Raw genomic sequence first — 27169 nt, 5'->3', positions numbered from 1 at the left:
GTTCTGGGGCATTGCTTGACAGAAGTAACATTTCAGTGGCCAGTGAAGATCTTTGTGGGTAAACACTTTTAGCTGCAAAGCCGTTTCGATGGTTCTGCCTGGTGATCATGATGAGCCTGGTGATACTTATGATGTACGAATGCATAAAGGATCCCTTGTGGGCCTTGCTTCTATTTGTATTTCCTTTGCCAGGCCAGGCCTTTCCTTCCAACTGTAGATCAAACAGAATTTTGAGAGCTAAATCATCTCTTAAGTGTCAAGTGCACTGTTTTCACATGAATGAATCTTCGCCATTTTTATCTGAAACCTGCTGGAATCTTTGTGTTGCAACAAATTTAAATAGACCTTTGAGAAAGTTTCGCTGAATTACTAATATCATATGCCCTTTTTCATATATTTTGAGGACTGTCTGATGGATGATCTATGACAAGTAGAGACTAGCAGTGTGGAAATAAGTAAAGACCACCCAAATAAGAATAAGCATAAGCAGAGGCGGTTTATGCAGAGCTTGTTATAGCAATGGAGCCAGCCACTGTCTTAGTTCGTTTGGGCTACTACAACATTCTGTACAGTGGGTAGATTATAAACAACACAAATTTATTTCTCACAGTTCTGGAGGCTGGGAAGTCCAAGATCAAGGCACTGGCAGGTTTGGCTTCTGCTGAGGGCCCACTTTCTGGTTCATAGAATGGTGCTTCCTCACTGTGTCCTCAAATCATTTAAAGGTTAAGGCAGCTCTTTGGGGCCTCTTTGATAAGGGCACAAATCCCAAGACCTAATCACCTCCCAAAGGCCACACCTTCTAATACACACTGGAGATTAGGAACATAGGAATTCTGAAGGAGACACAAACTCTCAGACAATAGCAGCCATGATTACTGGCTTTTTTTTTTTTTTTTTTTTTTTTTTTTGAGACAGGGCCTCTCACTCTTGCCCAGGCTGGATTGCAGCCTCTGCCTCCCAGGCCCAAGCAATCTTCTCACCTCAGCCTCCCAAGTAGCAGGGACTACAGGCACGTGCCACTGTGCCTGGCTACTGTGTGTGTGTTTCTGTGTATTTTGGAGATGAGGTTATGCCATGTTGCCCAGGCTGGTCTTGACCTCCTGAGCTCAAGCAATCCTCCTGCCTCAGCCTCCTAAAGTGCTGGGATTATAGGTGTGTGCCGTGGACCTATTGGACTAAATGAAGGGAGACGAACGCGGGAATAAAAGACAAGAGAGTATATTTGGAAGAAGGGGTCAGGGAGCACCTTGCCGCTAGTGGACAAGGACCCTGAGCTTTACACAGCCCTCTGTATTTACTAGGCAAGAGAGATAGTGAGGTGGGGGGAGGGTGGGGGGTGGTTGTCTGCCAGCAGCTTTATTCACAGCAGGCTTGCAAGACTGCATTCTTAGAACAATAGGCGCTAGATTTCTCAGTAGGTAACTTCAAGGAACCCTGTAACAGGGAGTGAGGCCCTCAGCAAACCTTTTGGTGGCAGGGCTGTGTGAGTTTGCCCACATCCTGCATTCATGATAAACAGTTTGCTGTTTGATCATACAGCCTCCAGTGGAAGGCTGAGTTGGTCACATCCCACGGGCCTTCGGCTCCCTACAGGTGTGAGCCACGGTATCAGCTAAGCTGTACTTCTTACATGTTATTTAACCTCCACTCCTCAGTCTCCCCAGTTGTAAAATATCACTGATAACTAACAGGAGCTATAAACACACCAGACCCATATTAGGCACTCATCAGATCCCTGAAACCTACCACCGTCCTGGGGAGGTTAACAGTTAAGTTTGGCTCCTTGAATTCCTTGGCCATCTCTGAGCCACCTGTAATCTCCCAGCTTTTGAATGTTCCCTGTTGAGTTGGTTCTGCCACAGGACTTCTAGAGAAGCCCTTATCTCAATTCAGCACCCCTCTACTGTCCTCTTCTGGCCATGATAGTCATTGCAGCCCTGCAGGTCCTGCCCTCTCCAGGATCACTGCACTAGCTTCATTAACATTGGGCACTTTGGAGCCTGGCACTGGAGCAGATGTTACAGTGACAAAGTTGAATAAACCCCAGGTCCTGAATCTTAAAGTGCATACCCTGTGAGAAACAGACAACTGAAGAGCTGGATACAAGAATACATTGGATTCCTTCTAGAAAGTGGCTATAGGAGGGTAAAGGAGAAGCACAGACATAAGCTGGTCAAGCACTGCAAGTAGCAAGGCTGAGTGGAGATCTGCTGAGGGAACCAACCAGCATGAGCAGCAAGAGTGTGGAATAGGCTTGTCAGAATGTTAAAGGCCAGATGTCATCCTGAAAACGAATCACTAAAAACTTACTTTTTGCTTTAATTTTATTTCTTGTAAATCAAAGATAAATAATTCTTAATGTATATGTAAGCTAAACAGTAACTTAGTACAGTTATTTTTTAAAGTATTAAAAAGAATTTTTTGTCTTAAAATTACAAAAGTCCTTGAGTATTACATGTTAGGTTACATAAATAATTTGTGTATTAACCAAGTATCTTGATACATGGACTACAGAAGACATTTTTAGGATGAGGTACTTTAAAAGAAACATTAAAAAAATCAATTTATATAACTGTCAAAGTTATCTCGTTATTGTGATGAGGGGCTTGATACAATCATCTACATTTTAATTCTAGAAAAGAACCTCTTTATAATTAAAGCAGAATCAAAATTTCAGAGAGAAGAAAATCATTTGCCTAGTACTTGTCTCTTGGAAAAATTAAGATCTGAAATAGGAGTTTAGATCAGTGGTTCTCAAACATTAAAATCACCTGGAGGTTTTAAAAAATCCCTGTGCTCGGCCGGGGGTGGTGGCTCATGCCTGTAATCCCAGTACTTTGGGAGGCTAAGGTGAACAGATCACTGAGGTCAGGAGTTCAGGAGTTTGAAGCCAGCCTGACCAATATGGTGAAACCCCATCTCTACTAAAAATACAAAAATTAGCTGGGTGTCATGGTGGGCACCTATACTCCCAGTTGCTTGGGAGGCTGAGGCATGAGAATCACTTGAACCCAGGAGGTGGAGGTTGCAGTGAGCCGAGATTGCATCACCGCACTTCCGACCTGGGCAACAGAGTCAGACCCTGTCTCAAAAAAAAAAAAAAATTCCCCATGCTCAAACAGCACCACAAACCAATTCAACATGAATCTCTGGGCGTGAGGCCCAGGCATTATTTTTTAAAATCTCTCCAGGTGGCTTCAATGTGCAGTAGTCTCACAAACCAATGGTTTTAGACAAATATATAACAAAGTAGTTATTAAATTTATCAACTGACCCAAATTAAGAAAACACAGATTTAGTATCCCTGGTCTGAAAATCCAAAATCCAAAATGCTCCAAAACCCAAAGCTTTTTCAGCACCAACATGACACTCAAAGAAAATACTCCTTTGGAGAATTTAAGATTTCAGATTTTAGGATTACGGATACTGAACAGTAAGTATAATGCAAACATTCCAAAATCTGAAAATACCTGAAATTCGAAACACTTCTGGTCTCAAGCATTTTTGGATATAAGATATTCCACCTGTATTTTGACTTTTAAATGACCTCTTTAGGACTGGTTAGCAAAATTACCATACACTGTAGTGATGAGGATTGTGGTGTGCTACAAGGGCCTAAGTCAAAACTTAACAAAGCTGAGCTAAGACAAGGGTCAATTTTAAAATTTCTATGACCACGTTTTAACAAATTACTTAGTAACATTAGCAACTACAGTGGCTATGAGTTGTTCTAGTCTTATTCTTACCAAAGCAAATTTAAAATGCAGATATATATTAAGTATTCTGGAAACGATTTGCCTGGGAGGCCTTGTAATTATAATTTCTTCTTTTGCATATATACTTTTCTGCTAGAACAGGACATATGAAAAAAAAGATTGTAAAAATGGCTCCAAGTAGACCAGAATATATAGTCCTAGTAATCAGACACATGACACCCTCCCCACTCTATCCCGATTATACAATTACCCAGTTGAGGATTCTTTGGGCAACTCAGAATTTTAAGAACACTAATAAGCCCCCAAACATATGTGCAGTACAAATAGAATTTTTACATTTATTTTTTATTCCTACAGAAAAGAAGAAACACATTTGTACCAAGAGTTCATTTCCCAGTGGTTAAATGTACTGAGAAAAATACATTGACAAAGAATAATGAACAAAATAAGGATACAACTGCTGTGAATTCAAAAGACAAACACAACTACAGGAAAAGTGAGTGCACTTGCTTTCACATTTTGCAGCTGTTAATAGAAGTCTTAAACATTTAAAATTTAACTAACTCACACAACCTCCACCAAGTAGCAGAATAAATAAATAAAATTCTAAACAATAAAAACAGATAAACATGGTCAGGTTGTTAGGTTAAGAGCTAAAAATTTCATTTTGCTTCCATGGTTGTGACCATAAGTCTCAAGGCCTTCAAAGCATAAACATCACAGAAAACCTATCACAAACCACAAACCAACCACAGGAAAACCCTTTTTATACTGTGTATCTTCTGTATTTCATACATCTAATAAGCCATCAGTTGTAAGATGCATCCTAATTCAGAGATGTCACAACGTGAAATAAAAAGTATCTCTGGATCAATAAAATATGCTATGTATACATACCCGAGATATGAGAGGAAACTATTTACCACTTTGAATTACTTCCATACTATTGTGCCAAACAACAATTAAGTGTCAAAACATTGAAATTTTATGTAGTTAAGCTTTTTATTATTGTTTTCTTTACAGGAACAATAATCCAAACAAGTCTTGAACCAGTCTATAAACAGAAAACATGTTATATAAATTATTATCTATTTTTGCAATACATCAAAATACTGTATTGGTGAAAATAAATAGATAACAAAAAACGATATACATCATTTCCATGTTTGCTATCAGACCCCACAAGTATGTTTGTCTTTACAATTCATTATAGGTGAAAAACAAACTGAAACACAACAGGTATGCACAATGATGCCACTGTTAAGGAGTGCAGATTACATGTGTTGAAGTTTTTCTTCATAAAATGGAACACATTGCTAGGTACACAGAAACATGATTTTGCTCTAAAGAACAGCTGAACTGTTGAGAGAAGCAAGGGCTTCCTAGTGGGCTTCCAGTGTAGCAGATAATATTACCCTGTATAACAGAGTATTATGGGGTTTTGCATTTTCCAAGTCTGTAAGTCTAACCATAAGCAAATCAAAAACAAACCGAAACATTAAGATATACTGACAATCTTATTCCCATATATGACAGAATAGTTCTCATACAATGTTAAGACTGATTTACTTTTTTATTAGGAGCACTTCTTAGGTTTTTGGCATTTCACATGTCTACACTCAGTGTCCATTGGCTCCTTCTGAGAGTATCCGTGAAGGTTCGGTAAATTTTGCAGTGAACAAGTAAAAAAGGGCTGGTGTAGGTACCAAAGCCAAAAGGGGCAAATCTTGCTCAAGTTTATCCACTCTGGAAATGGAGATTATTCCATAGGCATGAAGTAACCAGTGGCTGAAGAGAACAATAAGTCTTTTCTTTCTGACCAGAAGATCATAGCAGTTCTATATAATTTTGTAAAAGAAAGAAAACAGAAATACAGATTATCAGGCTAAATCAGCTGGATAATTTATTTTAAGGTAAAATGTATTATTTATAATCTCAGAATCATAAAATATTTGAGCTAAAAAAGACTTTAGAAATCACTCAGTCTAGCCACTCCACTTTATAGATGAGGAAAGTGAGGCTCCTAAGGTCATATAAGCACTCAGTAGCGGCACCCAGACGAGAGCCACGTCATCATGTCTCTGAAGTCCTAGTCTATGCCATCATTCACTCCTGGAAACACTGTAGTTTCTTCTGAAAGAAAGATATAAACTAGAAGGGAAACTCCACTTTATATGCTTTCTTCCTGGCCTGATCCACGGTCGTTATGGATCTACAGGTGAGAAATAGGAGGTACAGAAACCCAACCTCCTTAACTTCTAACATTCCTGGAGCCTGCTGCATGAATAGTAAGGGAGCAGAAATGACACATGAACACTCTGATTTTCTTTTAATCCTTAATACAGCTGTATAGTATGCAGAAACTAGAATAATGAAATTAATACAAAAATAATACCTACATGTGCTAATAAACACATTAAAACATAATTTGCAACAGGTTAGTTACCAACTTTCTCTTATCATTAAACAGCTCATCAACTCAACCAGTACTAAGCTGTCTATTCCTGCTTTAGGTCCCCATTTCTGATTCATGCTAATTGAAGTATGTGAACATTTTATATAGGAGATTCACAAGGGCAGAAAAACAAATAAGTTCAAGCTAATTTAACAGTGTAGGCCTAATTCTTAACTATGGATAAGATGAAAAAATTCAAGGCCGGGTCTGGTGGCTCACCCCTGTAATCCCAGCACTTTGGAAGGCCAAGGTGGGTGGATCATGAGGTCAGGAGTTTGAGACCAGCTTGATCAACATGGTGAAACCCCGTCTCTACTAAAAACGCAAAAATTAGCCAGGTGTGGTGGCGTGCGCCTGTAATCCCAGGTACTCAGAAGCTGAGGCAGGAGAACTGCTTGAACCTGAGAGGCGGAGGTTGCAGTGAGCTGAGATTGCACTACTGCGTTCGAGCCTGAGCAATAGAGTGATACTCCGCCAAAAAAAAAAAAAAAAAAAAAAAAAAAAAAAAAAAAATCAAAAACCTAATTTTATTCAAATATCCAAATATCCAACTATTTCCTCCTTCAAATCTTTCCCTAGAGTTGATAAAAGTGCCAAAACTAATTTGCCTATCTTCTTTAATTAATTATATTTCAATGCTGGTTAAAGATTACAAAGGAAAAATGAGGATCGTCTACAGATGAAAACAACTGAATAATCACTATAAAAATATTCTGTCTAGTTCTTCCACTATTATCCTACCTAAAAGTCACTATGATTCCTACATGTTTTCCCCCACTCACTGTCTTACTAAGGTAATAGAAAAAGTGGCATCAACAGTAACCACTCCAAAATAGTTTACAACTTATTTTCTCTCAGTTGAGTTTTCTTTTATGTTATGAATTATGACAAAGCACATATCAACTGTCATGGGTAGTTTGAGACAGTTCAAAGGCCCTAGATTAGCAAGTATAGGATGGAAGAGTACTAAGACACTTCGGATTGGCCTCAGAATAAAGTTCTTAAATCAGAGCCATTAACGTATTTAAAAGCAATAATTTAAATGTAATATATTAACAGTAGAGAGCCACATAATTATTTTAGAAAGAAAATGTCAGATTGCATATGAACAAATAATGTACAAGAATGCCCATTTTGATTCAAAGTTTAATGAATACATTTTTCCCTAGATATAGAGTCAAATACACTACTACTTCTCATTTGTTGTTCATGTTTTTGACCAATAGCTTATATTGAAAATATAAACGTTATGACATGATGTTCTATTCTACCCAGTGACTACAAATGTGTCAAAAGATACTTTTTTGGCCAAAAATATTCTGAAAATAAAGACATATATAGTTTTGTTTTTTTTTTTTTTTTTTTTGAGACGGAGTCTCACTCTGTCTCCCGGGCTGGAGTGCAGTGGCCAGATCTCTGCTCACTGCAAGCTCCGCCTCCCGGGTTTAAGCCATTCTCCTGCCTCAGCCTCCCGAGTAGCTGGGACTACAAGCGCCCGCCACCTCGCCCGGCTAGTTTTTTGTATTTTTTAGTAGAGACGGGGTTTCACCGTGTTAGCCAGGATGGTCTCGATCTCCCGACCTCGTGATCCGCCCGTCTCGGCCTCCTAAAGTGCTGGGATTACAGGCTTGAGCCACCGCGCCCAGCCTGACATATATAGTTTTTAAAAAGGAGTTCTTTATAATAGTGGCCTTACACTAAAATATTAAAAAGTTAGAGGTACAAAATGGATACCATGAAAAAGGAACAGTATCAGAATAATGTGGCTATTAATGTTAGCTCCAAATCCCCCAAACATTATGGGATAAAAGTAAACATCCATAATCAAGAAAATAAAATTTGTGATAAAACATAGAAGGATATGGAACACACAATTATTGATAACTGTTTATGTTGCCATTGTAAAATAAAGTTTAAAATTAGTTCTAAATATAAAACATTTTTATGGTTTTTCTCAAAATAGTGTTAGTAAGTTTCAACATTTCAATAACTGTATGTTTGTTACATGGGTAAATTGTGTGAAACGACTTTTCTCCTTCATGCTGGATAGTTGAGCCTGACTACTTCACTATTTCACTAATTTCCCAGGGAAATATATAGTCTGGTATACAACTTTTCATAAAGTTAACAAGCCAAAAGCTACCAAGTGGCATCAATCAACCAAAGATTACTAAAACAATCAGTTGGACTATATCTTATCATATGGACTATTCTGATATTTACTTGTCAAATTTATCAAAAAAAGTCTTTAACAAAGGAAAAAAAGACTTCCTACCTCTATTTCAGAAGCAGACATGTATACAGCCAGAGTAACCAAAGATAACACTAATATAATGTATGGGAAGGCGTAATCTGAAAGAGAAGCATTGGTATTATGTTGGAAATTAAACAAATTTTCTCAATAAACCATCAAATAAATTCAAATAGTAATTCTTAGAGTCAAATCCTTTCTCAACCAGTTCTGTGAGACTTACAACCTAAGGTTCTCAGGCAGGGGCCAGCAAGCTTTTTCTGGAAAGGGCAAGATAGTAAATGATTCTAGCCCTGCATGTCTCTGTCTCGATTACCCAGCTCTGCAGTTGTAGCAGGAAAGCAGCCGTAGACAATACATACATGAATGGGCATGGCTGTGTTCCAATGAAAACTTTATGGACAGTAAAATATAAATTTCATACATTTTTCACATCAAGAAATATAAGTCTTTTGATTTTTTAACCATAAAAAAATGTAAAAACTATCCTTGGGCCAGCTTTGAAGAACCCTGCCTTAAGGCATCCAGTGGATGTAAATAATTAACTTCCCTCCTCTGCATTCTAGAATAGTGCCAGTTATGTACTAAACTTAGGAGAATTCAAAAAATGGTCAAATAATTTTCTGTGTTTTGTGGTCCAGGTGGGGAACCTCAGTTGAGAAAGGTCATCTGTAAGAGTAACTCAGCTTTAATTAATCTTTAGAAAAGGTCATTTATCAATAAACTTTAAAGGATAAAGAGATCATTCAGTATTCTTAATATCAAAATTCCAGCAATCTCTACTTTAAATACAGTACAGTAATACTTTAAGCAAATTTTTTCCTCTAAAACACCACTTTTCTCTTAAAATGTTTCAAATTTACAACACACTAAAATAAATGGACAAATTGAGAAAATATCTTTGAATTATTTTCATACAATTATTTGTAAACGACTTCAGTTTACGAAACTACTAATCATTCTACATTGCAGTAGAACCCATTTGGAACAATTTCAAATGTTAACTCAGGATTTGGCAGCCAGAAACTTAATTATCTATACAGGCCTGATTCCAACGTACTAAAGAACTAAATGACTTATTTGACATTTATAACCTTTTATTTCATAGACAGTGATTAGGTCCTCAATCAACCTTTCAAAAAATAAAAAATGAAAAACAAAACTCTATTTAACTAATACATAGCTAAACAATGTTGCTAATGATATAAATTTAAGACCTGGTAGTAAAAAGCCATATACAGTAAAAAGGAATAAAGAGGAAGTTTCTGACTAAGCCCAGATTTGTGGGGAGTAGAGGGAGGTGCCAGGCTAGAGATAGGATTTGGAGTGGTTCTTAAATTCCAGTGCATAAAAAAATTTGAGATTTTGTGCAACCAGGTCTGGAGTAGGGTCTAGGGATATGCATTTTAGTTCCCCTGGTGCTTCAGATACAGATCACACTTAGAGGCTAGCTTCCATAATATTTCCAAGCAGGTAAAAGTTTGTCACTGACATATTCCTAATCATGCCCTAGACCCCTAGTCCTTCACTATCTTAAGCTATCAGAAGCTTCCTGGTGCTCTGCTTTGCTCAGACTTGCTATATCCCTACAAACCAAAATTATCATCTTTTCAACATCATAAAATTATGAGTTGGTGGTGCAAATGAATAGTACCTCCTTGAGTCCCCTATGAATGTGTTTTGAGTGGAAGCTTGTTAAAATGATAAAACATTCACTGTGGGAAAAGTTATTTTCAATACAGGCAGCTACAATATAGAAAGCAATGCTGTCTGCCATCTCTTTGGGTTACCTTTCCAAACGTTTTCCTGCTTTTCACAGTGTTTCCCTTTTTTCCATTTCATAGCCAAGAGGCTATACACAATAGCACCACCTGCAGTCTAGAACCTACAGATTTGAGGTCGGCCAATTCTTAACTCTTCCAGCCTAGCAGAAACAACTACCTATAATCTTTTGGCTATTCCACGAATACTGAAACTGAATTCATTTCTCTTCACCAACCTATTTGCTTCTTCTAATATTCACATTTATCCATCCACTGGTTACTAAGTCAAAAAGCTACTTTATAAAATTCTTGTCCCATTCCTTCAACCCCTCTATTTGTTACCTAGCTTAGTTAATGCTATCTTTGAAGCTGCTCCTCATTCCCAGTGTTTTGCTACCATAGGTAGAGAATTCCACATGTATCAAGTTATCTTTCTACAGTGCAAATGTAATCATGTCACTCTTCTGCCTAAATCCTTTTAAGAACAGGTACCTATTCCCTACGGCAAGAATGGCAACCTCAAATGACACAGAGGCTAGCCAGGAAGGTATAGGGAATGGGCCAAATCTAACAGGGAGAGAGGAGCTAGAGGGAACTATAGATTTTCGAATCCTGTGCAGGCCAAATGAAACAGTTCATCTGTAAACCAGAATATGGGAGATAACAGAATTTCTGGTTCCCTTGGTCTTACCCTCAAGCCCCACCATCACCTTGAACCAAATTACATTCCTAAACTATATTACCAAATTCCATTACCAAGCTCCATATAAAGGATGATGTCCAACATCCTTGGAACATTCAATGTCACATATTCAAAAGAACCACACTACGTTTTCTCAGCCACTGGGCTTGCCTGCTTTATCTCCTGGTTGTATGTGAGGTTTTTAACAGTGAATTTTCCTTATTCTTTTGAGTCACAGTTTGGTCTAAATGATTACTAAACAAATGAATTAATGGTTACATTAAAATAAAAGATATTGAGGACTTTTACTATAAAAGGTTTTCATAAATGAACTTAGAAACCTAAGACCTTACTTAATAATAAACAGTATACATTATCAAAACTAATTTTCATAAATTCCTAAATAAAACCAGTTTCTATTTCTTATGATATACTTAGATTTTAAAATCTTCTAATTTGGTCATAAGCTTCAAATGCAAAGTATTCTCTAAACAGAAATCAGTTTTGATTAGCTGTCACTGATTTCTTGAGAATTTTATTCCATTCCAAGAAATCCATGACTTTTCTTTACAATACTGATCATACGTTTTAGCAAAACATACACTAAGGTTTATTTTCAAGGATTAAACAAATTAGCTGGGCGCAGTGGCTCATGCCTATAATCCCAGCACTTTGGGAGGCCAAGGTGGGCGGATCATGAGATCAGGAGATCGAGACCATCCTGACCAACATGGTGAAACCTCATCTCTACTAAAAAAAATACAAACATTAGCCGGGCGTGGTGGCACATGCCTGTAGTCCCAGCTACTCAGGGGCCAAGGCAGGAGAATCAATTGAACCTGGGAGGCGGAGGTTGCAGTGTACCGAGATCACGCCACTGAACTCCAGCCTGCTGACAGAGTGAGATTCCATCTCAACAAAAAAAAAAAAAAAAAAAAAAAAAAGAAAGGATTAAGCAAACTATTTTAAGGAAAAAGTTCCAAAGTTAAATCTAGAGGAAATATTACTGCATACAATAATAAATATATTTCATTGACTTGACTGTACCCATCAAACTTACATAAGAGGCCTCCACCAACAGCCTGAAGCACAGTTAAAATTGGGAAGAAGTAAAGTGCAGCATAAATACTTTTAAATCGATCAGACTTCCCTAACCCACATGCAATCTTCTTCACCAGAAGAGGTCGGAGCAGCATCATTAATACCAAGCAGAATGCATAATAGATAAATACAATGGTGTATCTGTAAAATAAAATAGAAAATTTGTAACATCAAAATGTTTTAAAATGTTTTATCCTTGATCATTTTAAATGAAAGAGCCTAAAAAAGGTTTAAAAGCATATTTACTCTCTCCATTGGATATTCAGATTGGCGGAAGGCTGGCCAAACAGGCTCTCATACACTGCTAGCAAAGGTACAATGGTTGCTTTCTTAGGCAGTCTGGAAATATGTATCAAAAATCCTAAAACTGTTTATCCCTTTTGATTCAGCAATTTTACCTGTAGAAATTTATCCAAGGGAGACAACCAGGGATACATAAAAAAACCTACTGTACAAGGATTTTATTGAAACACTTATAATAAAGTCCTGAAGAAAATAAATATTCAATTATAGGAAACTGGTTATATTTTATAGTATATTCATGCTGCAATATTATGCAGACATAAAAATCTAGTTATGAAATAAATGTTAACAAAATTAACTGTGCCTAATATATTAAGTGCCAACAGCTTACAAAATAGCATGTCATAGTTTAGCCTTAATATTCTTTAAAATGTATGCATACACATGCAGAAATAAAACTGGAAAGATAAAATTTTTAGCAGAATCATCTCATGGAATAGAATTACAGATTATTTTATTTTGTGTGTGCTTTTATTCTATGTTTTTGAAATGTCCCATTTTAATGTAACTTTTATAATGAGAAATAAAAAGCTGTAGAAAGAGCTCTGTGTCACCAGACTTCTAGTAATTTATTTTGAATAACGGGACTTTTATCCACACAGTTCTATCTTAATTTTCCTGAGTATTTTCAAATCAATTTTACTATCTTGCTACTCAAACCCTCTCCCTATACAGGGGAGTGTCCTACGAAGTCAGCAGTCATTTCAGATCACGGACCACATGCTTTCTACCCACACAGCAAAATGATACCATAATCCTGTGTTTCTGCAAAATGATACCATAATCCTGTGTTTCTGTGATGCTTTTAGGTTCAGTCCAGTATGGTAATACATTAGTAAATGTTTGATCTCTTGGGTGATATCTCTTGGGTCTTGTTATATCACCCCCAACCAACATCAAAAGAAAACAAAATCTATCCATTCCTGCAACCTGTAGTTCCTTAAGAGCTCTAAAAAAGATGATTTTAATCAAGAGGAAACCATCATGTGTTATCTCTTCTAATGAATTAGTTTCCTCTTGTTTGCTACCTCCTATCAACAGCAGAACAAAACAAAATCTGTCCATTCCCACAACTTATAATTCCTTAAGAGCTCCAAAAAGATTATCACTTTAATCAGGAGGAAACCATCCTGTTTCTCCAAATGAACTAGGAAACCAGTTTGTGGAAGTGATTACATTTCCCACTCCTGCCTTCCACCAGAAGACCTCATCCCATTCCACTCTTCCCCTCTTTCAATCCATGCCACCTACATGTGGGGTTAGTTTCAATTTGACAAACTAAAGCTAATTATTGCTGTAACAGTAATAACTGCCATTTTCCATAACTCATTCTTAAAGTTTTAGTAACGTAAAAGTTATTTTTTGCAGTAAGTTATAATGATAGAAGCTTACATGTTTTTTCATGCCTCATCTAATCTGTTTCCCCTTAAAACTATAATTATCAGTAAAGTACTGTGGTATTTTTCAATTTGTAAGAAACTAGGGTATACATACATTGGGAAAAACAGCCTTCATTTGTCAATGCACTAGTGTTCCAAAGGTTTCTGGTAATTGTGTGCTATTACTTTTTGTTGACTTGCAAAAAAAAAAAAAAAAATTACTATGACTCGTGGTAGCCCTACAACCTTCAGAAATGCTTAGCCCAGTCTGACCAAACATTTATATTTAGAATGGTTAGGTAAATAAATAATATGCCTAAATCCAATGCTATAAGACAGTACAATATCTCATAATTTTAAAAATCACTGTTTTGTATAATTAATAAAACAAGGCAGGCAAGCTGTTCTACAATGACTATTGGTAAAGGTGCTGAGGAATAAAAGCAAAGAAACAATCTTGATTCAGGGATAGTGAATAGATGGAAAATGTCCTAATCAATGAAGCTGTGTGATGATTATGATTGACAGAGTGCTGCCACAAGATTCTTAGCCTACACTCAATTCAGCAGAAAAAGTGCTATAATAAATTAGAAGTGACTATTACAGGTGCAGATGAGGGTTGGTAGTAGTACCTGTTTGCCATTTCTCTTCCAATCTTGTATTTTCTTACCCTCCTAATATAGGCTTTACAAATATTAGTATAAGTAACATAAATGAGACTGTCGGTAAATAAGTCTGATTTTGTTTTAAATAAGATATAAGGTAATCTTATATTAAATAAGATTACCTTATATCTTATTTAAATATAATATTCATTTCACTTAAGTTTTCCAGATAGGACTATGTTAAGTTATGCAAGGCCTCAGGAGAGTTATATGACAAGAGGGTAATTAATGCTTAGAGCTAAGCTCTACGAATCAATGAATCAACTAAAAGGACATTATCAGTCTTTTATATAGTATTTTATGTAAAAATTATAGCTATTGGCCGGGCGCGGTGGCTCAAGCCTGTAATCCCAGCACTTTGGGAGGCCGAGGCGGGCGGATCACGAGGTCAGGAGATCGAGACCATCCTGGCTAACACGGTGAAACCCCGTCTCTACTAAAAAAATACAAAAAACTAGCCGGGCGAGGTGGCGGGTGCCTGTAGTCGCAGTGAGCTGAGATCTGGCCACTGCACTCCAGCCTGGGTGACAGAGCGAGACTCCTTCTCAAAAAAAAAAAAAAAAAAAATTATAGCTATATATGTATATATATGTGTGTGTGCATGTATATTACATATATGTGTATATATATGTGTGTGTGTGAAAAAACATATTTATATAAAAATAATTTGTCATACCTAAAAACTGGCAGTGAGAGGCCCCAGTGGCTCACGCATGTAATCCCATCACTTTGGGAAGCCAAGGTGGGTAGATCACTTAAGGCCAGGAGTTCAAGACTAGCCTGGCCAACATGGCAAAACCCCATCTCTCTACTAAAAATACAAAAATTAGCCAGGCATAATGGCACATGCCTGTAATCCCAGCTGGGGAGGCTGAGGCACAAGAATCACTTGAACCCAGAAGGCAGAGGTTGCAGTGAGCTGAGATCTTGTGCCACTACACTCCAGCCTGGGCAACAGAGCAAGACTCTGTCTCAAAAACAAACAAAAAACTGGCAGGCAGAAAAGAAGATTTTCATTTTTCTATATCTGGTTGTTTTGTACCTATATGCATGTCTATGTTTTGATGTTTTATTATTAAGAAGTTGCTCAAAAAGGACTAATTTCCCCAAGCATATTATGTACTGAAAGCCTACTACAATTGTAAGAATATAAATACCAGACTTCTATTTTCCCTTTTCCCCAAAAAATATCAAAATGAATTTGATTCATTTTCTAGTTCTAGAATTTACAAAATTCATAAAATTCTGCAACCGGAATAGTCTGGCATAATTGCATACAGAATTTTATGAATTTACTATTTTAAAACAAAACATTCTAATAGAAATTATACTTATTTGGGGAGAAAAAAAGAAAAAACACTAACCCAAACTCTCTAATAATGCCATTTACCATAAAGTGCCTCCTATATCTAAGTTATACGGTATCTGAGAATGTGTGGATTAATTTAACCCTCACGACACCTTATAAGGTATCATTATTCCCATTTTACCCATGAGAAAACTGAAGTTATAAGAGGCTGTTTACATGTTCAAGGTAATATAGCAGCTGGCAGACCCAGAACTCAAACCCACACCTGTTTTTGTCTCCAAAGGCCATAAAATCTATAATAATTATCAGAGATTTAAAAAAAAAAAAAAGATCTTAAGTTGAAATAAACACTTACAGTGGGTAGACGGCTTCATGAGTACAGTGCACTGTGGTAACGTAATCTGGACTTGGGTTGTAAAGCATCGTGTACCAGTCAGAAAGCATCAATACTCGGCATGAACGTATATAAAGAACACCAACTGGATCACTCACAAGTAAGGTGATAATAGCTGCCATGCTGCATTCAAATAATGCAGTGATGTGTTGGAAAAGTGCACTGGAACTAGAGAAGGAAAAGAGGCATGATTACTAGAAAAACTGCAATATTTAAAAGGCTTAAATAAAACATGTACATGTGTCAAGATACAGATTTCTAAATATATAAGAAAAGTCAAACAAAAACTACTCAAGAGTATAACCTTTTATTCTCAAAAGGGATAAATAACACTGTAGCAGTATTATCTAAATGTGTAACAGAAAAGCAGAAATTAGATCTACCTTGTATCTTTAGTATCTTGCCAAACTGCTGCTAAAAATTTCTTAGTTATCTGTGTATCATTTAATCTTAATATGCACATAAAAGATGGTAGGTAACATATGTTTGTTATAAAGTATAGTAATTATAATATTATAAGCTCATCTCCTACCCAATAACTAGAACACTGTCAACAATTTATGACTACTTTTTTGTTCCTCCCCATCCATTTCTCTGTCTCTCCCTTAGAAGCAACCATGTACCAAACTGCTTTTATCATTTTTTTCTAGAAAGTTTTTATCCCAATTGTATTTATGCTTCACAACTATTCTGGTTAGTTTTGCTTATTTTTGAATGCTATAAAATGATATCACACTAATGGAAGTCTTCTGAGATTTTTTTCCACTCAAAATTACATTTCCAACTTTCATCCATGCTATTGCTTACAGCTGAGGTTCAGTCATTTTTGCCACTGTATTAGGATTCCACTGTGTGACAATACTGTGATTTGTTTCTCCATTCTGCAGTTAGTTAAATATGTTGCAAATGTGTTCCTCTCAGTCTGTGGGCTCAACTTTCACTTTCTTTGTGAAGCCTTTTTATAAACATGTTCTAAATTTTAATAGACTGGGCTTTATTTTTTATTTTTTTCTACTTAGCAGTTTAAATGTTTTAAAAAGTCCTTCCACACCCTGAGATAGTGTGTGTGTATCTCACACACACACTATTTTCTTCTAAAAATTTTAAGGTTCTGCATTTCACATTTATCTTTAATTCATCTAGAAGAGATTTCTGTGTCTAAGGTAAGGTAGGATCTCACTTTACTTTTTCCCATTTGAATTGCCAATTGTCCCAGCAGCAGCATTTTACTGAACAGGTACTTCTTCCCAACCCTACCCTCCCAACTAATTTGCCATGACACTTCTGTCATATAAAGTTTCATATCTAATTGTCTGTGTTTTGGCTCTCTATTCTGTTTCTTGAGTCCATTTATCTATTCCTGAGCCAGAAGAATAATACGATCATAATTCTGGATGTTACATACATTTTTTCTACTTCTTTGGTGGCCTTGGCTATTCCTGGCCCTTTGCTCTTCCATATAAATTTGAAAATTGGCTTGTCAAGTGCTCAGATAAATCCCATGTAGCTTAGCTGTCTTGGTCTGAGCTATGTCACAATACTTTACTGTACATGGAATATAGGAAATAGTTTCATATATTTATCTTATACTCAACCTTTTTATTAAATGGTCTTGTTATTTCTAACATCTAGCCTATAGGTGATTTTGAGTTTTCTACTTGAACATTTTCCATTATGTGGAATAATTTCCATTATTCCATTGCATAGCAAACTACCTCAAAACCTGGTGGCTTGAAACAAGAACCACTGATCATTTCTCACTATTTTGTGATGTGACTGGGCTCAACTGGGCAGTTCTTTCTGCTCCACATGACATCAGCTTGGAAAGCACTCGTCTAGAGGCTTGACCATGCTGCAGCATTTAAAAGGACTAACTCACATGGCTGCAGTAAGTGCTGGCTGTTGGCTGGAAGGACAACCAAGGCTGTTAACAGGTATGCCTTGGTTCTCTTCCACATGGCTTCTCTTTTGTTTTCAATATTATGCAGTTTAATTATGATGCATGTAGGTGTGAATTTCTATTTATTCTGCTTGGGATGTGTTTTGCTTCTGGGATCTGTGAATCTGTTTCTCATTATTTTTGTAAAATCTGAAGCCAGTATCTCTTTTTTTGTTGTTGTTATAATATTTTAAGTTCTAGGGTACATGTGCACAACATGCAGGTTTGTTACCTATGTATACATGTGCCATGCCAGTATCTCTTAAAATACCAGCTCTCCTTGGCCGGGCGCACTGGCTCACGCCTGTAATCCCAGCACTTTGGGAGGCTGAGGTGGGAGGATCACGAGGTCAGGAGATAGAGACCATCCTAGCTAACACGGTGAAACCCCGTCTCTACTAAAAATGCAGAAAATTAGCCAGGCGTGGTGGCGGGCACCCGTAGTCCCAGCTACTGGGGAGGCTAAGGCAAAAGAATGGCATGAACCTGGGAGGTGGAGCTTGCAGTGAGCCGAGATCACACCACTGCGCTCCAGGTTGGGTGACAGAGCAAGACTCCATCACAAAAAAAAAAAAAAGAAACGAAAAAGAGGTTAGGACAGTGGAAATCTGAATTTCTAGCCTCTCTGGGGAGGCAGGAGGAGAGAAGACGGTTCAGAAGAGCTGGAGGTTTTTCCACAGGATGTCAGCCAGGAAAAAAAAAATACCAGCTTTCCTTCATAGTCTCTATTTTTCCAGAGACCCTAATTAGATACTATGGGCAAAAACTTAACAAAACATTTATGCTGTGCATGAGAATCTGGCCTTCAGTTAACTCTCTAGCTCTTTTCCTCTGGAAACCTGATAAGGATAGAATGTCAACTATATTACTAGGCAACACCACTTATGATACAAATGATCCTGACTGGGAAATTACATCTGGACTGGGGAGAACCATAAATGAACTATACATGCCTGATGGGGATACCATGGTTTGGCTTTTTTGAATTCACTGACTCTTGTAATTGGCATGTCACTTGCAGGACCCCAGAAGTTCATGGAATTGTTATGAGAGAGACTCCTGTGAAGTGTAAGACTTTAAGCCTGCACAACTCCCACATCCACCCAACATGGATCTCACCTTCTTGCACCTGATTTTCCATCTCCTTCTTTCTCAGTGCTATATGCCATTATTTATATGCATTCTTTTCTAGTTCACTAATTCTATCTTCAACTGTTTAATCTGCTGACTACCTTTTTTTTTTTTTATTTTGGCAAGTATAAATTTTTTTCTAAAAGTTTAAAATTTAAAGTAAAAATTCATTTCTAAAAGTTTCCTTTTCTTCCCCCAATACATCTGTTTATTCCAAATAATCTTATTATTATGGACAGCTTGTGACTACATCCTTACTTTCTTTATAGGTAGCAGTTACATATCCCATAGGTGAAAGTCCATTATCTGTGTCCTTTGAGAGCATAAATATATTGTTTGTTGCATCTACCAATAAGTCCTAGTGCTATTTTATTTAGTAACCACAGACTATGAGGTCATTACTAGATCTTAATGAGCAAGAGTCTTATAGGGTTAAATTGAGAATGGGGAAGCTTTCCAGCAAAGAAGCTCTGCTACTTTTGCCAGCAGCTATGGCCACTACTACCTTGGGCTTCAGGCCCTTGAGGGTCTAGTCTTGGCAGAGGCTGCCCAAGATTCAGTATCCAGATAACACTGCTGCTACCAGCAATTGACCTTAGACAACCCTCTCATCCCAACTGCCTGCCTTGTCACTCTGGCCTAACTCAGGGGGGTTGGTTTGTGTTTTGAAAGAGAAGAGTTCCTGGAGACCTCTCCATCTCCAGCTGGGACCAGCAATGTCTCACATAGTTTATCTACCCCAGACTTTAGTTATTTCATGCAGGTAGGTCACTTGGAGCTCCTAATTAACTCACATTGTTGGAAGCAAAACTCCTGTGCCATTTTACAAAGATGAAAACACTGAAAACATAAATAAACACACATTCACATTATGTAATTTGACATTTTGCTTCCTTATAGAATTAATATTTTTAGAGGCAAAATCCCAACTTCACTATTTCTTGCCATTACTTTGATAACGTTCTTACTGGTCTTCTTGTCATGTTCTCTTTTAATCTATCTGCAGCCAATCATATCATCTTTACAAAATGAAATACAATTTTAAAACTCCTCTCATTAAACTAATTTTGAGTCTTTTGTCTTTCTGGAAAATACTCCTTGCCAGCATCTTCTTCTATATTTCCTGGCCATGCTAAATGGCTTTAAATTCACTTGTGTCTCCACACATCGGGGCATGCATCACTCTCCACCTCAAAACACATTTTACCTATCTGTCAAACCATGTATCCTTCCAGATCAGTTCAGGGGTTATCCCCAGTTTTTAGGAACATTTGTTAAGACACCTCCAGCCCCAATCTATCCAGACTGTAAGTGCAAAGTTTCAGGAAATTGTTAAGAGATGGCCCTTGTGTTCTTTGTTACCAATTTCCTAGGCAAAGCATAGTTGTACAACTCCCTCTTTTTAAACCCACCTCCTTTCCTGTCTGAGCATTAGTCACTCCTTGCCTTCCCTCAAACCAACCTCTAGTCTCTGCTTCAAGTCTCTCCCTCAAAACACAGCTGATATCTAAATTCAAACGCATTTGGTGAAGACATACCTATGCCCTTTAGCTCTTCTCTACTTTGGGGCTGAGAACTTCCTGCCAATTGATTGGGCAATTATTCTGTTTCAGCTTTATCACATCTCCGTTCTCACCCCATCTCTCATCGTTCTATTAATATAACAGAAATTAAAAGCTGGATGAAAGATGCTATTTTAAAAGTATTTTATAAATTATTCTGAAAATTATAAATGCTTTCCCAATGTAAATAACCACCCTGGATTTATTAGGTAGGCCCCAGAAAACTGCTGATTCTATTTCCATCTGGACCATCCTTTCCATTTCCATTCCAACTACCACAGTCTATTTCTTTGACAACAGTCTTCTATTAAATATCTCACCTCTAATCTACCCTCCACAGAAATTTTCTTCCTAAAATATACATCAAATGATGCTACTTCCATACACCAGATCTTCACCAATAAATGATTCACTCAAATACAGAGTGTTTTTTTGGATGCTCATTCCCTCCATATCTCATGTTGAAATGTAATCCTCAACAAGGTGGGGCCTAGTGGGAAGTATTTGGGTCACGAGAGTGGAAGCCTCATGAATGACTTGGAGCTGTGCTCACAGTAATGAGTGAGTTCTCACTCTAGGAGTTCATGTGAGATTTGGTTGTTTAAAAGATTCATGGTGGCTCACACCTGTAATCCCAGCACTTTGGGAGGCTGAGGCAGGAGGACTGCTTGCACCCAGGAGATCGAGACCAGCCTGGGCAACATAGAGAGACCCTGTCTCTACAAAATACAAAAAATTAGCAGGGTATGGTGGTACACGCCTGTAGTCCCAGCTACTTGGATGGCTGAGTTGGAAAGATCACTTGAGCCTAGGAAGTCAAGGTTGCAGTAAGCAGTGATCACACCACTGCAATATAGCCTAGGTGTCAAACCAAGACCTTGTCTCAAAAAATAAAAATAAATAAATAAAACATAAAAAAATAAAAATGAAAGAGGTACCTCCTCCCTCTCTCACCATGTGGTTCCCCTTTGCCTCCTGCCTCCTCTCACACTGGTACTCCTCTGCCTTCTGCCATGATTATAAGCTTCCTCAAGCCATCACCAGAAGCAGATGCCAGCACTATGCTTCATGTACAGCCTGCAGAACCATGAGCCAATTAAACCTCTTTTCTTTATAAATTACCCAGTCTCAGGTATTCCTTTACGGCAACGCAAATGGACTAACAGAAAACTGAAACTGAAGGGTAGGGCAATGCTATAAAGACACCTGAAAATATAGAAGCAGCTTTGGAGCTGGGTACCAGGCAGAAGCTGAAAGAGTTTGGAGGTCTCAGAAGAAGACAGGAAGACGAGGGAAAGTTTGGAACCTCTTACAGCCTTAAGTGGTTGTGACCAAAATGCTGACAAATATAGACAGTGAAGGCCAGGCTGATGAGGTCTCACATGGAAATAAGGAAGTTATCAGGAACTGTAGTAAAGGTCATCCATATTATGCCCTAGCAAAGAACTTTGCTGCATTGTGTCCAAGTCCTATGCATCTGTGGAAGGTGGAACTTAAGAGTGATGACCTAGGGTATCTGGTGGAAGAAATCGTTAAGCAACAAAGCATTCAAGATGTGCTGTGGCTGCTTCTAACAGCCTATGATCAGATAGATGTGGGAGCAAAGGAATGACTTAAAAATTGGGACTTACACTTAAAGGGAAAGCAGAGTCTAAAAGTTTGGAAAATTTGCAGCCTGGTCATGTGGTAGAGAAGAAAAGAGCATTTTCAGGAGAGGAATTCAACCAGGCTGTACAGCAACAACTTGCTAGAGAGGTTAGCATGGCTAAAAGAGAGCCAAGTGCTAATAGCCAAGACAATGAGAAAAAGGCCTTGAAGGCATTTCAGAAGTCTTTCAGACTGCCTGTCCCACCACAGGCCCAGAGGCCTAGAAGGAAAGCATAGAAAGTAAGCTGTCTTCCTTATTTTTCTCTTTTAACAGCACTCTTTGTTTTGTTGTTGTTGTTGTTTTGTTTTAAGCACTCAACTTTCTGAGTGACTTTTAAACTGAAATCAGAAGGAAAAGAAGGTAGCTAGGTAACAAGTTGCAGTCAGATGAAGAAGAGAGTATTTCAGACAGCGGAAAGAGTTTGGAGGAAGGGAAAGAACCTAAAATAGGAAAGAAGCTGAACAGCTGGAGGAACTAAAAGAAAATCAGATGGCTGAAATGTACTAACGCAGAATTTGGCTTCCCATTCCCAGCAGATTAAAGTTCACATGCTTATCAAGAACCTTCACATTCTGGCCCCAACCTATCTTTCCTACTCCCTTTTATATTACTTTTCTTCATCTGCAACCCACTCTTGACTACCCCAGATTACTTCTATTCCTACCTACCACAGATCACATATTTCATACCTCTATGCCATTATTCATGCTGTTTCCTCTGCCTAAAATGTTCCTTTTTTGAAATCTTTCAGATCCCATCAGGCATAATTTATCTCTCCATTCTTTGTAACTCCAGAGTACTTTGTTTATAACTCTTCCACTACATTTCTAAGACTGATTTATAATTATGTACACACTTGTTTTCTCCACAAGATTATGACTATAAGCCATGTCAGTTATTTTTATATCTCCTTTCCCGATCTTTCAAACATAAAATGCAGTACTTAGTAAATGTGTGCTGATTTAATATGTTAATATGAGTTTCTGCATTAGGTTACAGCTATATCGTTTTTAACTATATCATACTAGATTACTAGTATTAAATTAAATTACAAAGAATGTGTTCCATAACAATAAATAGCTTGTCATCATAACCAATTTTGTGTAGAAAACCAATAAGGATTATAGTTGAGAAGTAAAAAAGTATTCCTTCAAGATCATTGAGAGTAAAACGGAGTAAGGACAGTTCCCTTAAAAATTACTAAGTCATGCCCTATTGTTAAGTTTTCTTGTCACAGTTAAGAATAATCTGAAGATAAAGGAAAAACATGTTTACCACTTTTAAAACAGAAGAGGCAGAATTACTTAATAAGGTCTTCTGAGTGATAATTATTCCAACATTAGTCCAGCCAGATACAGTCATAGAAATGTGCTAACCTCTTTTTCCCCGAGTACCATTCAATGAAGAACCAATGTAAAACCAGAGGAAGCATTGCCATAAATCCAAGATAGAGCCAATCATAAAGTTCAGGAGATTCTGTGCAAGGCTGACAATATTTCTGTGCATTCGTTCTCTGTCCTCTTGGGCATACCTACAATATATAAAACCAGTATTTTGTGTACAGATATTATTTTAGAATATTAACACCCCCCCAAATCATTCTATAAGACATCCCATTTCAGTTTAAATATTTAAGTTTACATGTGCAGCTTTTAGAACTAAAAAAGACATAAGTAAAATAAAAAGAAATCTATATTGTATGTGCTATATTTGTACAATGCTCTTAAAAGATTCCTTTTACTAAGTTACTAAAATAGTTGACTAACATTCAATGAAAAACCTATTTACTAACATTATATAAGAATAATTGCAGATAAATATTCTGGATTCATGATATTCAACTTACTGTACAAGACACGGTACTAAATCATAAATTAGAAATTATTAAATTACTAAATGTTTTAAAAAATAATAGACATCAAAATGCCAACATAAACAGTGACTACATTAATGCCTCCATATTCTTTTATATTTCTTTATTTTATTTTTTTTTGAGATGGGGTCTCCCTCTGTTGCCCACGCTGGAATGCAGTAGTGCGATCTTGGCTCACTGCAACCTCCACCTCCTGGGTTCAAGCAATTCTCCCGTCTCAGCCTCCCCAGCAGCTGGGACTACAGGCGCACACCACTATGCCCAGCTAATTTTTTTCTATTTTTAGCAGAGACGGGGTTTCACCATATTGGTCAGGCTGGTCTCGAACTCCTGACCTCAAGTAATCCACACGCCTCGGCTTCCCAAAGTGCTGGGATTACAGGTATGAGCCACTGCGCCTGGCCCTCCATATTATTTTATAAATTAGTGATATAACAAGAAAAAATATTCTACATGTGAAAATATTTCAAAAGCAAACAGATTTTACAAAATGAAATAAGACACAAACATAAGACTTACCCCACATTCTCCATATATTTCAGTTGAGCCATTTTTAAATAATAGGGTCTTCCCACAATAAAGTCCAAGGCATGCTGGTTGGATATCGACAGCTTTTTAAAAACAAATGCCAGTATAGTAACATCTTTTGTGATTATAAAAAAAAATGCAATAATAGCTGAAGCACTTGGCAGAAATAACAGTTTCAAAATTTTAAATAACACATATTAGACAAAAGTCTTCAAGCATTTTTAAATTTAAATTTCTCTTTTTACACTGTGACACTGCAGACAGTTATCCTGGAACCTTGCTGTTAATACTGTGCCTTATGATTGAGGTCCTCAACCAGCAGAGCAGGATCTATCCCCAGGACTCAAGGCCTAACCCGGTATGATCAGAGGATACTTTTGAGTTTCACTGACTATAAAGTTCAAATATACACATATTTTTAAATTAGAGCACCAGTAGAGGGTCACCACCTTCTATTTTGCCCAGTCAGGACATTAAGCACCCACATGTAGACATACAATTGTCATCTATGTTCATAACAGAACACATTTTCACATGGGAAAAGCAGAGAACATAATTTCAGAAGAGGTACGCAAATTACCTTTATACAAAGCTTCCTACATTGTCTTAGCTTTTATTATTTTTGTGGAGGATAAGTGAAAATTTCATCAAGACTGTCACTGGGTAAATATTTAGGAACCACTGCCTTAAAATTAATCCCCTGATCTAAAGGCTTAGGGGAAAAGCTGCTATTCCTTACTTAAAAAAAACCCAACAACTAAGAACCTAATACGTTGTCTTTGACCTTATTCACAAGAAGAAATTATGGAAGGAGTTTTCTTCATCAGTGACATCTGATTCCCTTCATTCCTTCACTGATTCATCCAATAAACATACACTGAGCTTGATTCCACTGGTTAGGGGCCACTAAAAGTCCAAGGAGAAACAGAGTTCCTGCCAAAACCCTACAATCTAATGTGGATTAAAACAAACAAACAGGCTGGATGAGGTGGCTCACGCCTGTAATCCCAGCACTTTGGGAGGCCGAGGTGGGCAGATCACGAGGTCAGGAGTTCGAGACCAGCCTGGCCAAAAGGGTGAAACCCCGTCTCTACTAAAAATACAAAAATTAGCCAGGCGTGGTGGCGCGCCTGTAGTCCCAGCTACTCCGGAGGCTGAGGCAGGAGAATCGCTTGAACCCAGGAGGTGGAGGTTGCAGTGAGCCAAGATCGCGCCACTGCACTCCAGCCTGGGCTACAGAACGAGACTCCTTTTCAAAACAAACAAACAAACTGTGGTCTACATGTGAATTAATTTGAAAAAGTATGCATCTTTGACTATTCTTGAACAATCATTTCCCAAATTATTCACGGATTCACAATCTAGACTGCCTGGTCTACAGCGCCCTCTCTCCTTTCACGTTCAAGTAGACTTTTTATTTCCTTCTCCTTATGCTGCTGAGAGAAAAAGAGAAGCAGCATTGATTAAAATTCCTCAAGTTTAATATTTTCGCTTTTAACAAATTTCGGACTTAGCTTTTTAAACCCTTTGGCCTCTTTAATGGGCGCTTTTTTTTTGTAATCAATTGTAATCACAATGTTCTAAATTAATACATGAAAACGAATTATGTTTCAGGTTTTTCAAGAATGCAGAAGTTAAGGAATTGGAAACTTCTGTATGGGTTTTACATCTAGTAGATGCTTAATAAATACATGCGAATATCAATAATCTAAAGTTTCTCAAAATCCAAGGCCTGAAAACCAGTATGATAAACTGAACTGAAATAAACAGCCTATCACCTACTAAACAAAACCCAGGCTCCAAGTGACTGTGTAATTTCCCTTTTCATTTCCTTTAGTGAATGATAGCTAAAGTTTTAAGATTCTATTTTTTTGCAGCGGTCTTGCTCCTTTGTGACGGGCCCTATAAATCTACGTTTGAGGTTGAAGCAGGAGACAAATTATGCAGCAACTTGCTTCTGCTTTACTGTTTTTTCTGCACTATCACCCGCGTTTTCAATTCTGAAGTCAACCCTCATGCAAGTGTTCCCTTCACATTAAACTAAGGGACTGAAGGGACATTTCGGACCAAACAACAAAGACCTGGCCTTTCCGCCGCAGACAGCGCGCCTCCCCTGGCAGCCCGTCGGCGACAGAGACCACCTCAACCCGGCAAGAGTGCGGGGCCCGGCCCGAGGGCGGGCGGGGTCAAGGGGCGAGCCTACGCCTCTAGCCGAAGGCCGCCTACAGAGAGCCGAGCCCGAGGCCAGCCGTGTAGGAAAGCAACCAGGACTACCAGAAACAACCAGGACTTCCCGGGATCTTGGCGACCACTCACCCATGGGCCGCCTGAAGGTTTTTTTCCGGAAGCACTAGTCCAGCGGATCTGGCAGCTGCACCAAACATCCGGGCCACAGCGAGCTCGGCGGCTCCGCCTCCCAGTAACCTGGGCTACCGCTCCGAGGTTCCTCCCCCACTTCCGGGTTTAG

The 27169-nt window shown here is 37.9% G+C and overlaps 2 protein-coding genes across 5 annotated transcripts in view; one reads left to right on the top strand and one right to left on the bottom strand.

The window, feature by feature from the left end:
• The window catches only part of CCDC175 (coiled-coil domain containing 175), a 63306-nt gene extending 58444 nt beyond the window's left edge, over window positions 1-4862 (top strand). The window contains 3 exon segments of the mRNA XM_017865847.1: window positions 4077-4099; window positions 4101-4215; window positions 4743-4862. Of these exon segments, the coding sequence (XP_017721336.1) occupies window positions 4077-4099; window positions 4101-4215; window positions 4743-4843 (239 nt within the window). The 3' untranslated portion in view covers window positions 4844-4862.
• JKAMP (JNK1/MAPK8 associated membrane protein) lies at window positions 4033-27169 on the bottom strand. 4 transcript variants are annotated; one of them, XM_017865858.1, is made up of 7 exons: window positions 27019-27169; window positions 24694-24817; window positions 23678-23832; window positions 15983-16189; window positions 11931-12112; window positions 8450-8526; window positions 4033-5557 (listed from the first exon to the last, which is right to left on the bottom strand). In XM_017865858.1, exons 3-7 carry the CDS (start codon window positions 23737-23739, stop codon window positions 5339-5341), a joined length of 747 nt encoding a protein of 248 aa, XP_017721347.1. In that variant the 5' UTR covers window positions 23740-23832; window positions 24694-24817; window positions 27019-27169; the 3' UTR covers window positions 4033-5338. The 4 variants fall into 4 exon arrangements, with proteins under 4 accessions (XP_017721347.1, XP_017721345.1, XP_017721346.1 ...); XM_017865856.1 differs by having other exon boundaries at window positions 24694-24785; XM_017865857.1 differs by having other exon boundaries at window positions 4047-5557; window positions 24694-24767.

Source organism: Rhinopithecus bieti, unplaced genomic scaffold (genome assembly GCF_001698545.2).
Source record: "Rhinopithecus bieti isolate Rb0 unplaced genomic scaffold, ASM169854v2 scaffold_83527, whole genome shotgun sequence".
NCBI classification, from domain to species: Eukaryota; Metazoa; Chordata; class Mammalia; order Primates; family Cercopithecidae; genus Rhinopithecus; species Rhinopithecus bieti.
This window is presented reverse-complemented; position numbering and strand designations above follow the sequence as displayed.